This window comes from Macaca fascicularis, chromosome 7 (genome assembly GCF_037993035.2).
Source record: "Macaca fascicularis isolate 582-1 chromosome 7, T2T-MFA8v1.1".
In the NCBI taxonomy this organism is placed as follows: Eukaryota; Metazoa; Chordata; class Mammalia; order Primates; family Cercopithecidae; genus Macaca; species Macaca fascicularis.
This window is the reverse complement of record NC_088381.1, coordinates 118,063,292-118,075,402: the sequence shown is the minus strand read 5'-3', so window position 1 is coordinate 118,075,402 and position 12,111 is coordinate 118,063,292. Positions and strand designations below refer to the sequence as shown.

The following is a 12,111-nucleotide window of genomic DNA, read 5'->3' as shown; positions in this document are numbered from 1 at the left end:
GAGAATCGCTTGAACCCGGAGGCAGAGGTTCCAGTGAGCTGAGATCGCACCATTGCACTCCAGACTGTGCGGCAGAGCAAGACTCCATCTCAAAAAAAAAAAAAAATTAATCCATTTAATAAATGTGTCATAAATTGAATGCCTGTATATGTGGGCATTTTGTTGGTGTCTCCATTCTGTTCCTTTGATCTATTTGATTACTCTTGTGCCAGTGCCACTTGTCTAAACTATCGTAACTTTATAGTAGTCCTTGATAGAGAAGAGTAGGGCAAATCCTCGCCAATCTTAACTGTTTTTCAGGAGGAACCTATTCTTGGCCCTTTATTCTCCTATATAAATTTTAGAATCAATTTAAGCTTCATTTTTTAAAATTGGCATTTTGATAGGAGTTGCACTGGATCTCTAAATCCAATTAAGATTAGTGAAGAACTGACATTGTTATAGTAAAAAGTCTTTTCAACTGTGAACATCGTTTATCTCTTCATTTATTTACTCAGTTAATAAAGTTTTGCGGGGATTTTTTTGTTTTGATAGAAATAGCACACCTCTTTTGCTAGTTTTAGATTAGAATTACTTTGTTTTTAGTAACCTTAGAGATAGGGTCATGCTCTGTCACCCAGTGTGGAATACAGTGGCATGGTCATAGCTTACTGCAGCCTTCTATTCCCAGGCTCAAGCAATCCTCCTGAGTATTTGGGACTTAGTCTCCTGAGTATTTGGGACTATAGGCACGTGCCACCCTGCTCAGCTAATTTTTAAAATGTTAGGTGGAGATTGGGCATTGCTATGTTGCACAGACTGGTTTTGAACTCCTGGCCTCAAACGTTTCTCCCACCCCAGCCTCTCTAAAGTGCTGGGATTACAGGTGTGAGCCACCGCACTTGGCCAGAATATTTTTTTAAATCACGATTTCTTTATTGATGATATCTAGAAATGCAGTTGGTTTTTGTCTATTGGTTTTATATGTAGCAACATTGCTGATTCTCTCATTAACATTCTATATGTAGATTCATTGGAGCTTCTTCATGGGAAGTCATATCCTCTGTGAATAGTGACAGATTTTTTTCTTTCCAATCCCTAGCTCTTTATTTATTTTTCTTGTCCATGCTAGCTAGGACTTCTGTATAGTATTGAATAAAAGCTCCAATGTTGTCCCCTTGGCTTTTTCCTTGATTTAAAAGAAATTGACTGAATGGTTCTCCATCAAGCATAATGTTTGCTTTGGGGTTTACGTGTGTGTGTATATTCTTTCTGAAGTAAAAATTAATTTTCAATAAGAAGATCTAGTAATGAAGTATAAAAGAAATTCTAGTTTACTTCATTTACTAAATTTTTGTTCAAGTCTTCTTGCCTTCCGATAGTTGTCTTCTCCTTACCAAAACCCCAACCCTTAGCCCCAAAAGATATTTCAGTGGAAAAATATTTGAATGTTCAGGGGTTATAATTTTCCTCTTCTACAGCTATGACTTGAAACCCTGGCTAGTCAAAATAACTCACAAGGCATGATGTAGAATTTTTTTTATTGCTTAATCTTCTAATTTATATGAGTAAATTATGAGTTTTGTATTTATAGATAAAGAGAGGAGAAATCACTTCAGGTAAGTGTACAAAGGAATACCACTCATCTCTTAATTTAAAAAATTGTTTTCCAGATAATTTGCAAAATTTTATAAAATTTAAAGGTTTGCATTTATAAAATACGATTGAATTGCAAACAATTTATACTCAATTTATATATACTTTAAGGCACTGCAGGAAAGAAAAAGGAAAATTTTGGATGAAGCTGTGGAATTAAGTCAAGATCACTTTAAAAAATACCTAGTAAAACTTAAGTCAATCAATCCACCTTGTGTGCCTTTTTTTGGTAAGTTACTAAATATGGGTATATTTTGAGGGTTAGCATGTGATAGTGTGTTATAGTCTTCAGAGGCACATTATTCTATATCTGAGATCATCTACTTTTATTAGCTCTCTGTATTGATAAATAATAGAACTCTCTATTATCTATAAAATGAAGACTATAATATCTCATAGGGTTGTTATAAATAAGGATTAAAAATATTTTATCTGTACTACCTAATAAGTCTGGCACATAGGACACACACAATAAATGGTAACTGTTATTTTTATCATAACTATGTCACATCTACAGCATTTACTTTCTCTTTAATTTATTAAAAGCTTTTATGTGATTTTTAAATTTAAAATATTGTTGTGTATGATTGAAATTGAATAATTTAAATCAAATTTTGTCAATTTCAACAATTTTGGTATTTTGGGCCAAATAATTATTTGTTGTGATGGGCTGTTTTGTGCATGGTAGGATCTGTAGCAGCATCCTGGCCTCTATTCACTACACTCCAATAGCCCCCAGAGTTGTAACCAAAAATGTCTCTAGACATTCCTAAATATCCCCTGGGGGACGGGTTGAGAACCACCAATTTAAATGAATCAGCAATTATGTATGAAAAAGGGACTAAAAACTTTTTTATTGTTCATGAGTGAGAAGTAATTATTTTTCTGTCTAAATTACAGGCTCTGAAAAAACATAATTAGTTTATAAGCCTATAGACTTATTAACCAAATTTGACTTAAAATTAATTTATTGATTAATAATCACTTAAGATACTTGGCATTAAATATTTATAATCAAATATTAAAACATTTGGTTAGAATAGATTTAACATAACTTGCGCTTGGTGAAATTAGGGTTTAGAAAATCTTAATTTGCCATTTCTTAGATTAGCAACCTTTCTGTTTGTATAAGCCAGTAGCTTTTGTTTTCTTTTTATTTTAAATTATTTCTCTTTAAAAAATTCTTTATGGAGAGTTAATGATTGTTTATCAGAGACTTAACATTTTAGTAGTAGAGTTGCTGAATAGTATATGATGTCTTTCAACTTTACTAGATCAGTTTTTTTCCCAAATAATTGATTAAATAAAATTTAAAATAACTTTTCTTTAAATTCTTTTTTTTTTACTAGGAATATATTTAACAAATATTCTGAAGACTGAAGAAGGGAATAATGATTTTTTAAAAAAGAAAGGGAAAGATTTAATCAATTTCAGTAAGAGGAGGAAAGTAGCTGAAATTACTGGAGAAATTCAGCAGTATCAGAATCAGCCTTACTGTTTACGGATAGAACCAGATATGAGGGTAAATATTTTCTTTGCTTATTTTTAAAAGAGAACATGTTAATGGATACCAAAAAAAAAAAAAAAATAGAATGGATAAGACATACTATTGGATCACACAACACAGTGATTATAGTCAATAATAACTTAATTGCAGGTTTAAAAGTAACTATAAGAGGCCAGGCACCATGGCTCACACCTGTAATCCCAGCACATTGGGAGGCTGAGTCGGGCAGATCGCTTGAGATCAGGAGTTGGAGACCAGCCTGGGCAGCATAGTGAAACCCCGTCTCTACTAAAAATACCCAAAAAAATTGGCTGGGCATGGTGCTGGGTGCCTGCAGTCCTAGCTACTCAGAAGTCTGGGGTGGGAGAATCAGTTGAGCCTGGGAGGGGTAGGTTGCAGTGAGCCGATCTAGCGCCACTGCACTACAGCCTGGGTGACAGAGTAAGACTCTGTCTCAAAATAATAATAGTAATAACTATAAGAGTATCGGCTGGGCGTGGTGGCTCACGCCTCTAATCCCAGCACTTTGGGAGGCTGAGGTGGGAGGACCACTTGAGGTCAAGAGTTTGAGACCAGCCTGACCAACATGGTGAAACCCCGTCTCTACTAAAAATACAAAAAATTAGCCAGGCATGGTGGCGGGTGCCTGTAATCCCAGCTACTTCGGAGACTGAGGCAGGAGAATCATTTGAACCCAGGAGGTGGAGGCTGCAGTGAGCCGAGATCATGCCACTGGCCTCCAGCCTGGGTGACAGAGGGAGACTCCATTTCAAAAAAAATAAATAAATAAAATAAAAAATAATAACTATAAGAGTATAATTGGATTGTTCATAATACAAAGGATAAATGCTTGAGGGAATGGATACCTCATTCTCCATGATGTGATTATTCTACATTACATGCCTGTATCAAAACATCGCATACGCCCTACAAATATATACACCTACAATATGCCCATGAAAATTAAAAATTTAAAAATTAAAAAAAAATTTTAGATCTTGTGTGACCTATAAGAAATATTATAGTTACATGTTACGCTGTTTGTCTTGCTATGAAAATAATAGAAAAAAATCGGTAGATAGCAGGTTAAACATTAGACATTCTATACTATCTGCAGTTGTTAATATTATTACTAAGTACTTTCTTTTGAAAGTATTGCTTCTTTTTGTAGTTGGTTCAAGCTACACCATAAAAAGTGAATGACAAAGTAGAATGATGTCCATGCAGTAAAGAGAAAAATCACTGCTAGATTTGATTGATAGCCATTTTAGATATTTTACATGTAGCAAAATAATATATAATTCATTTCTTCATAAGAACACTGTGTTTAAATAGGAAAAGGATCAGGAAAGTGGTATATGTATGCCTAGCAGAAGATGATTTTTCTCACATCCTTTCAATTGATGTTCTATTTTGAGCAGTAGTGTGTAATATTGATTCTGCAGTACTACAAAATATGAAATAACCTTGTAAATTAAACTATGATATTATGTTTATGTTAAACGAATGTTATTATATTATACTTACTTGAAATTGGGAGCACATTATAACTATTAACCAGAATAAGTTCACCTGTCACATTTAAAATTGTGCTAAACTTTTTAGGCATAGTCTGCATGCAGATTGGGCATATTGAGTGAAAATATCCACCATTACTTCCATCCTCCTAGATTATGAGATAGTAACTTCTTTGTTCCCAGTTCAAAACAAAGTACCCTAAAGTCCTAAGAAAAAGACCACCTAAAGCATACCATTTATAAAAATGATAGGTTGGGCACAGTGGCTAGCGCCTATAAATCCAGCACTTTGAGAGGCTGAGGTGGGCGAATCACCTGAGGTCAGGAGTTCGAGACCAGCCTGGCCCACATGGTGAAACTCTGTCTCCACTAAAAATACAAAAATTTTCTGGGTGTAGTGGCACGTGCTTGTAATCCCAGCTATTCGGGAGGCTGAGGTGGGAGGATCGCTTGGACCCAGGAGGCAAATGTTGCAGAGAACTGAGATAGTGCCACTGCACTCCAGCCTAGACAACAGAGTGAGACTCCATCTCAAAAAAAAAAAAAAAAAGATACTTGCTCTTAAAAAAAAAAAAAGGCAGGAACCTACTGATGGTGACCTATTTCGTCCCCTCTCACCATTGAACCCACCCTCTGTGATGTGGGGCTTCAGAGGGCTAAGCAAATACGGCCCCCACAGGAATAATGTTACACTTTAATTCGGTATACTTGAAATAGTACTTTTAGTATTCATATCTCAGAAACATACCTGCTAATTGGTGTTTGTGGTGTGGTCTAGGGTTCCTGCCACCATTTAAAGCATTTTTGGGAGGAAATGTCTTCTATATGATTGAGTCAAAATAAGTTTGAAATGTAGACAAAGTAGCTATTCACTTTTCAAATCATACTTAAATAAATAATATTTAAAAATAGAGCAAAGGATGAGAATATCAAGAATACTGCTGTTATGACTTTCTGAAATCCTTTAATTACTATTGGCTAATATGATTTAATTTAGCTAACCTGAACATAAGAACACATTGTTTCAGTATTGTTAAAGGAGTAATATAATTTTCTTGAAATTGGCAGAATGCCTGAAAAATGAGAATAATTTTATACTAGAAATTTTAAAGCTCATTTGGCCTACTGCTAAAGCTAAAACCCAGTACCGTTTTAATATATGCTTCTAAACCACTTCAAAATTAAATAAAGCTAAATCCAGTAATTTTCTGCTAAGGAATTTTTCTAAGGAAATAATAAAAAATGTACAGAAAAATTTATATACAGGAGTTAATAAAAATAATTGTTATAAAGCAAAAAATTAGAAAGTACCTGTATGGATAACTAGTTATATGGAGATTATTAAATTCTGAAATAGCCATCTGATTAAATACTATAGAGTTAAAATTTGTATTTTGTAAAATAAGCAAACTGGCTGGGTGCGGTGGCTCATACCTGTAATCCCAGCACTTTGGGAGGCCAAGGCTGGCAGATCATCTGAGGTCGGGAGTTCAAGGGCAGCCTGGCTAACATAGTGAAACCCTGTCTCTACTAAAAATACAAAAGTAGCTGGGCATAGTGGCGCACACCTATAATCCCAGCTACTCGGGAGGCTGAGTGAGACTCAAAAAAAAAAAAGCAAACCACATGGAAAAAAGTTAATTGAATATAAACTTCAGAAAGATTAAAATTGATATTCCAGTTTTTCAGGAAAATATATATAAATTATATATATTAATAATTATAAATACATATATACATGCATATACATGCACAGTAAAATCATTGGAAGATAGTCTAATATTTAAATGTAAACAATGATATTTCTGGTTTGTAAGATTACTGTTTCTTTTTCTTTTTTTCTCCTTTTTTGGCAGTGCTAAATCACCTAAATTTTCTACATTAAAACTTAAATTTAAGCTTAAAATATTTTTTGATAAAGGCAGAATTTTTAACATTTTATTTATTAGGTTTTTTTTTTAAGAGGAGAGGTCTCACTATATTGCCCAGGCTGGTCTCAAATTCCTGGGCTTAAGCAGTCCCCCGGCCTCAGCCTCCCAAACTGCTAGGATTACAGGTGTAAGCCACATGACTTGGCTCAGATAAAAACATTTTTTATACTAGAAGTTAGCACAGATAGGTTTAAGTTTATAATCATTCTTTTTCTTTTTTGTTTTTGTGATAGAGTCTCACTCTTGTTGCCCAGGCTGGAGTGCAATGGCATGATCTCGGCTCACCTCAACCTCCGCCTCCTGGGTTCAAGCGATTTTCCTGTCTCAGCCTCCTGAGTAGCTGGGATTACAGCCATGCGCTACCATGCCCAGCTAATTTTGTATTTTTAGTAGAGATGGGGTTTCTCCCTGTTGGTCAGGCTGGTCTCGAACTCCCGACCTCAGGTGATCCACTCACCTCGGCCTCCCAAAGTGGTGCGATTACAGGCGTGAGCCACCGTGCCCGGCCTATAATCATTCTTGAAATTACTTTTAAAGTAATTTAAATGACTACTTTTAAAGTAAAAGAAATTTCCAGAATAATTATAAATGATCAAGAATGATCTATAAATTGGATTAACAGACCTTAATCTAATTTATCTCCACTTTTTTTTCTGATGATCAAAACTTCATTGTGTATTATAACCATAATTTTGTTCTAAACACTTTTGGTAGCTTTCTGGTGATGATCATTTGTTACAATGAGTAGGAATAAAGTTTCCTAAGGAATAAGTAGTGCTACTACTGAGCCATTAAAATGGTAATAAATGAAAACTCATATTCTTAATAGAACTTTAAGACTAGAATATAACTTCCACAGAAATTATATAATCTTATTCAGAAGTAAGGAGATTGGAATAAGCAACACTTGTGAACTTTTCAGATATTGTGATCTCTTAATGTGTTAATTTTTTAGCGTTAAATAAGTAATTTTCAGCAAGAAATTTTAATGAGATCTTATTTTAATAAGATCTAAAATATATACTTATTATATATGCACTTGTGATATTTTAATTTCAGAGATTCTTTGAAAACCTTAACCCCATGGGAAATGCGTCTGAAAAAGAGTTTACAGATTATTTGTTCAACAAGTCACTAGAAATTGAACCTCGAAACTGCAAACAGCCACCTCGATTTGTAAGTCTTTTATAATTTTGGAAGCAAGTGTTCTGTTTTTAAAAATATTATTTTCAATGTTTAACAACCTGTTACCTTAAAAATGTAATTGAATGGCTGTTCATAGGTGTTTTGTTTGCAGTAATATACTATTTCTAAAATTACATATACTGTGGGGGAAATGTCAGCCTTTTGATAAAATCTGGTTTATGCCTTATCTTAGTACTGCTTATTTATGTGTCTACTTTTGATCTCTCCTAAAATAATACAAAAAGGTGTGAGAAAGTGAGAACTTAATAGGTAGCTGAATGGAACAAAAAACATGAAAAGACCTGGGAAGGAGTAAGCAAATATATTTTGGTTCTTGTGACTTGATATGACTTCTGCCATTTGGGCTCCATGGTCCATAGTTGCCTCTGGAACCCACCTCTGTCACTAGAATTTGATGCTGTTTCCAGTTACTGCAGGAGTTTGCAGTGGCAACAGAATTAGTAGAAGACAAATTCTAAGTAGCTAAAAGTGAAGCAAGATATAGAAGGAAATAAAAACACAAACCAACTTTGAGTGAAGCAAGAAGTCAGGTAGTTTCATGATATCTCATCTTCACAATTGTGTGATATATGAGGGGACTTCAAAAAGTTCATAGAGGCCGGGCGTGGTGGCTCACGCCTGTAATCCCTGTCTCTACCAAAAATACAAAAAAATTTTGCCAGGCATGGTGGTACACGCCTGTGGGGCGGAGGTTGCAGTGAGCCAAGATCACTCTACTTCACTCCAACCTGGGTGACAGAGTGAGACCCCATATAAAAAAAAAAAAGAAAAGAATGAAAAAAAGTTCATGGGAACATGGAAAGATAAATTTTTTGATGGAATTAAAAAATAAGCATAAAAATATAAAGTTTATTTTCCAACATAAGCTTCATCAAGTTCAGGACACTTTTGTAAGTGCTAATACCAACCATTTTGTCCATCCCCAAAAAGCTAAAGATCCTGGGAATTTAACCATGTCAATGCAGTCTCTTTTACATTATTAACTGAAGAAAAACGGTTGCCCTTTAATTTTTTTTTATAATTAGGAAACACAAAAAAGTCAGAAGGAGCCAAGTCAAGATTGTAAGTGGGTGCCTAATGATCTCCCATCAAAACTCTCAAAGAATTGCCCTGGTTTAATGAAAGGGATGAGCAGGATCGTTGTTGTGGTGGAGAAGGTCTCTTTGGTGAAGCTCTCCTGGTTGTTTTTCTGCAAAAGCTTTAACTAGCTTTCTCAAAAGAGTCCCATAGTAAGCAGATGTTATTGTTCTTTGACCCTCTACAAAGTCAACAAGAAAAATGCCTTGAGCGTCCTAAAAAACTGTTGCCATGACCTTTGTTTTGTTTTTGTTCTTGTTTTTGTTTTGTTTTCTTGAGACAGAGTCTCGCTCTGTCGCCCAGGCTGGACTACAGTGGTGCAATCTCGACTCACTGTCACCTCCACCTCCCAGGTTCAAACAATTCTACTGCCTCGGCCTCCCAAGTAACTGGGATAACGTGTGTGCCACCATGCGTGGCTAATTTTTGTATTTTTAGTAGAGATGAGGTTTCACCATGTTGGCCAGGCATGTCTTGAACTCCTGACCTCAAGTGATCCACCTGCCTCGACCTCCCAAAGTGATGGGATTAGAGGTGTAAGCCACCATGCCTGGCCTTTTTAAAAAAAAAAAAAAAAAAAAAAAATGGAGACAGAGTCTTGCTGTATTGCCCAGGCTGGTCTCAAACCCCTGGCCTTAAATGATCCTCCTGCCTCAGCCTCCCAAGGTGCTAGGATTATAGGCATGAGCCATGGTGCTTGGCCAACCTTTGCTCTTGACTGATTTGGTTTTGCTTTGACTGGACCACTTCCACCTCTTGGTAGCCATTGCTTGGATTGTGCTTTGTCTTCAGGATGATACTGGGAAGCCATGTTTCATTTCCTGTTAACAGTTTTTCAAAGAAATGCTTCAGGGTCTTGATCCCACTTATTTAACATTTCTGTTGAAAGCTCTGCTCTTGTCTGCAGCTGATCTGGGTGCAATGGTTTTGCCATCCATCTAGTGGAAAGTTTGCTCAACTTTAATTTTTCAGTCAGAATTGTGTAAGCTGAACCAGTTGAGATATCTGTGGTGTTGGCTATTGTTTCTGTTGTTCATCATCAGTCCTCTTCAATTAGAGCAGGAATTAGATTAATTTTTTCCTCAGAAATTGATGTCGATGATCTGCCACCATTGGCTTTATCTTCCATATCATCTCATCCCTTGTTAAAATAAGTTATCAATTTGTAAACGGCTGATTTCTTTGGGGCATTGTCCCCATAAACTTTTCATAAAATATTAGTGATTTCACCATTCTTCCACCCAAGCATCATCATAAATTTGATATTTGTTCTTGCTTCAATTTTGGCAGAATTCATGTTCCTCTGATAGGGATTCTTTACAAACTGATGTGTTATCCTTCTTAGTATCTCAAACTAGGTACTGTTCAGACATGTTATAATAAGTTAGTATGAGTTTATTTTTTGATGGAAAAAAATGAAAGTCATACATAGTTATTTCATAATAGACATTTGCCATGCAGTTTTTGAAAACCCGTCGTAGATCTTACTCTCATTTTACAAAGGAAAATGGTGAGATTCCAAGGGGTTAAATAAGTTTTTCAAGGCTGCAAAGCTAGATATTGGCACAGTTGAGATCTTAACTCAAGTTTTCTGATCTGAGTTCGGTGTTTTTTATTCGATTACTCCTGCCAGAACTTGAAAAATGGGACAGAGGTGAGGGTGGGGGACAATGATGGGAATTTTCTCCAAAGATTATTAAAGCACCAATGTAGAGGTTGATCATTTAGTATAGGAAGAGGAAAAAAATTATCTTTTTTTTTCTGAAGCATGTAGCGTGTTTCATAAATTATGTTCCCAGTAAATGTTTGTAAAATTTATATAGATATTTTCAAAGAAAAGTTTAGGTTGGTATGTTTTAGGAGCAAAATGTGATTTTCACATAAATTCTCAAGAATTTTTTTTCTGCAGCGCTGAAAAGAGACTTACTTATATTCAAATTCATTTTAAAATTAAGCCAGTCAAATCCAGAAGATTCTACTAGAATGATACAGGCTGTCATTGCAGACTGAAGGACTGCACGCTTAAGAACTGTATGCTTAAGAACTAATAAGACTAATAAGGTAGCTCTAAGTCACAGAAACAAAGTGCTGTCTATGCAAATTTGTGACATTAATCATGTTTGCTTTTCCCAGCCTAGAAAATCAACTTTCTCCTTGAAATCTCCTGGAATAAGGCCTAACACAGGCCGACATGGCTCTACCTCAGGTACTTTACGAGGTCACCCAACACCATTAGAAAGAGAACCATGTAAAATAAGCTTTAGTCGGATTGCTGAAACTGAGCTGGAATCAACAGTGTCAGCACCAACTTCTCCAAATACACCATCTACTCCACCAGTATCTGCTTCTTCAGACCTTAGTGTATTTTTAGATGTGGATCTCAACAGCTCCTGTGGTAAGTATTTGATGTAAACCATTTGGTAAAAAAGGAATCCTGTGTCTCAGATAATTCTTATCATTTTAATTAGGGAACTGTAGAATCTTTTGCAAACTATGTTAGTGTGAAAAGCTACATCTAAATGTGAAAATAGTGATTAATACAAGAAGTAAAGCATAATTTGTGCATTGTTGATGCATATTATCTTCTAATTTATTCATTCAACAAAGATTTATTCAGTACCTTTTGGGTCCCACTACCAGTCTAAAGGGAGCAATAGATGGTGAGTAAGAAAACAAATAGAGATAGAGGGGGAACCACTTATTGCTAAGAAGAAAAACCATTCTAGGTACAGAAGGTTCTGGGTTAATTTTTTTAAAAACTAACATGGCAAAAGATTATGATAAAATTCTGCACTATGTATTACATATTATTTATGGAAACAATTAAAAAATAATACCATACATGTTACCTTCCTTTTCAAATTAATTTTTCTTATTCCAATAGGCAGCAATAGCATCTTTGCTCCAGTGCTTTTGCCACATTCAAGTAAGTAAGATTTAAGTTCATTCTAATGAAATGACTGTAAAGATAATAATCTGGTTGATTAAATTTATATTTCTTTTGGGTTTTGGCAATATTAAAGAATAAGAAAAGTTATAAATAAATGTAATTATTTGCTTACAACTGTGTACTACTTAAGCTTCACTACAGTTTATTTTCATCATTTTTTATGATCTGTTCTAAGGGCTGTATGGCCTTAAAGAAATTACTTACCTTCCCCACACTTGTTAAGGATCAAATGAAATAACTATATAGAACACCTAGCCCGGCACGGTGGCTCACGTCTGTAGTCCCAGC

General features: G+C 35.1%; 1 protein-coding gene across 5 annotated transcripts in view; it reads left to right on the top strand.

Annotated features, from left to right (window-relative positions):
- The window catches only part of SOS2 (SOS Ras/Rho guanine nucleotide exchange factor 2), a 114,675-nt gene that overhangs the window by 90,276 nt on the left and 12,288 nt on the right, over positions 1-12,111 (top strand). For all 5 annotated transcript variants that reach the window (XR_012415771.1, XM_065548783.2, XM_065548785.2 and 2 more), the window contains 5 exons: positions 1,747-1,864; positions 2,985-3,157; positions 7,650-7,766; positions 11,007-11,268; positions 11,758-11,799. Coding sequence is in view for 4 of the 5 variants with exons in the window: in XM_065548783.2 (XP_065404855.1) it covers positions 1,747-1,864; positions 2,985-3,157; positions 7,650-7,766; positions 11,007-11,268; positions 11,758-11,799 (712 nt within the window). In the remaining variant the exon portion in view is untranslated. The remainder of the gene's footprint in view (positions 1-1,746; positions 1,865-2,984; positions 3,158-7,649; positions 7,767-11,006; positions 11,269-11,757; positions 11,800-12,111) is intronic.